The sequence below is a fragment of the Poecilia formosa genome, unplaced genomic scaffold (genome assembly GCF_000485575.1).
Source record: "Poecilia formosa unplaced genomic scaffold, Poecilia_formosa-5.1.2 Scaffold377, whole genome shotgun sequence".
In the NCBI taxonomy this organism is placed as follows: Eukaryota; Metazoa; Chordata; class Actinopteri; order Cyprinodontiformes; family Poeciliidae; genus Poecilia; species Poecilia formosa.
This window is the reverse complement of record NW_006800316.1, coordinates 35,179-37,476: the sequence shown is the minus strand read 5'-3', so window position 1 is coordinate 37,476 and position 2,298 is coordinate 35,179. Positions and strand designations below refer to the sequence as shown.

At 42.5% G+C, this 2,298-nt stretch overlaps 1 protein-coding gene across 1 annotated transcript in view; it reads left to right on the top strand.

The window, feature by feature from the left end:
* Positions 1-423: 423 nt before the first annotated feature.
* The window catches only part of LOC103154254 (CXADR-like membrane protein), a 22,744-nt gene continuing 20,869 nt past the window's right edge, over positions 424-2,298 (top strand). The window contains exon 1 of the mRNA XM_016662568.1: positions 424-515. Within this exon, the coding sequence (XP_016518054.1) occupies positions 452-515 (64 nt within the window). The 5' untranslated portion in view covers positions 424-451. The remainder of the gene's footprint in view (positions 516-2,298) is intronic.

Below are 2,298 nucleotides of genomic sequence, written 5' to 3'. Positions count from 1 at the left end.
ACTGTCTCAGAGGCCTCCTTGCACAACCTACACCTTGGGTCTTGCCTGGTGTGGTAGATCTGAGCCTCTATTATAATTAGCTGACTGTATAGCTCAGTGGGTAAGTCACCAGTCTTCCACCCGGGTTCAAATCCAGGCTGGGGCGAACAGTTACAACAGTGAAACTGAGCTGTGCATTGTGGGTCCTTAGGCAAGACCTCATACCATGAGAGACATTGATAAGCACGACATGCCGGCTCAGACGTCGCCCGTCAGGAGCTGGGGAACCAGCCCGTTGAAAAATGGGCTACTGGACGGAACAAGACGGAAAGGGGCGAGAGATGAACGTGTGTGTGTGTGTGTGTGTGTGCTGACGTCACAGAAAACGCGCGCGTGCGCACGTTTTCTGTGACGTCAGCTCTGAAGCTCCGCCCCTGTATATCAGGAAGTCATCACGACACCGTTATCTGAAATGGTTTCATTAATGATCCCGTTGCTCTGCTGGACTCTGTGTATCAGCTCTGTTTCTGCTGAAGGTGAGTTTTAATCCGCCTTCATTCTAACTAACGATTCTCAGAAACTGTTAATCCAGAGTCAGAAGATGAACAGGAAACTCCCGGATGATCAGCGATGACTTTCATAGTTAGCTAGCAGTTGGACGCACATAGTGCAGCGAAACACTTAACAATAATAACGCAAGATGATCACTAATTCAGATATTTATTAATTTTTATAAACATTGAGGTTAAACTGGTTGTGACTTTAAGCCGTTATCTGAGCTCTGACTTCCTGGTAAAAGAGGCGGAGCTTCTGGTAAAATATCGGGTTGATCCAAACTTTAAACAAAATAAACGTGTTTTCACCAACTGTAATTATAAGTTTATAACCTTTAATTAAAGCTTGGAGACGCTGTGGACCGCAGCTCGGTTCAATGAAACAAGCAGACAGATCCAGATCAGTTTATCAGTCAGTAGATCCTCATCAGAGGTTTATGGACCTGAAGCAGATCCACTCCGGACTGGGGTCCAGAACCTGACTGATTCATTCAAAACACTCTGGTTCTGATCCGGTGTTACAGACCAACTGGTATCGAGACCAACTGGCTGAAATCCATGTGCAACGCAGATGTTTGTAAAGGATAGGTGGCTGTGTGGATGCCTGGTTAAAATGCTGCTAAATTAACAAAACCGTTTACAGAACACTGCTATAAATGTGACTTAAATTAAATATTGATGTTGCCACAGATTAAATGTAAAGGTCCAGATCATCTGAAGTACTAAAACCTGTTCTAGTAGACGGGTGACGTAAAGTGAACCATCTTGTTCACAGGGAGGCGTCCTCACTTCCTGTTTCCACAGAGCTCTGCACCAACTGTTCTCTGATTGGTCAGAAGTTTATTTTTTTTTACAGAAATTAGCTCAGACAGCGATGTTGATACTTTTCTTCCACTAGTGTGCTTCCACTTTTTTGTACTCACGCCAGAAAAAGACTTCCTAGTAGCTTTCATCTAATTATGTACATTTGTACGACTTTTGCTAAATACTAATATTAATATGGTCACACGGCTAAAAACTCTTGAATGGTAATTGTGATGTTATTGTCTATGTAGGAAACGATCTGTAGAAAGATTTGGTGCTCTCTTTTAATTCATTAAAAAACTAAACAGAGGATGCAGGAAGCAGGAGGAGTGATCTGTACCAGCTGATCTCTGCCACGAATGAAAGATGTGTCTGAATATGGATGACCTGCAACTATGTGACTATATATCGCTTGTTCAGCGTCGACCAGCAGAAAAGAAAAGAATACAACAGGACCAACGTAGCCATTGGGTTTACTGTGAATGCAAAAAGCTCTGCACGTTTAATTCTTTTGATAAGCTAAAATGTGAGCAATATTGTTGCAAATTTGGCACAAAACATGTTAAAATGCTATGTAACTTTATGAAAAGGAATACGCTGATGGGGTGAAAAGTTACTAAAAACCTTATAAACTTTATAAAGTTTATAAGGTTTTACTGAGTTCAGTCTGAGCTGAACATCCCCGTGAATCGTTTTCTCTCTTTAGAATCTCACAGACTGAGCTGATTGATTAAATATTACTTATTGATTCATGGTAGTAGAGCTGTTGCGTTGCAGCAAGAAGGTTCTGGGTTTGATTCCCGGGTCTTTCTGCATGGAGTCTCCATGTTCTCCCTGTGCATGGTGGGTTTTCTCCAGGTACTCCGGTTTCCTCCCACATTCCAAAAACATGACTGTCAGGTTAATCGGCCTCTCCAAATTCTAGGTGTGTGTGTGTGCGTGTGTGTGTGTGTGTGTGTGT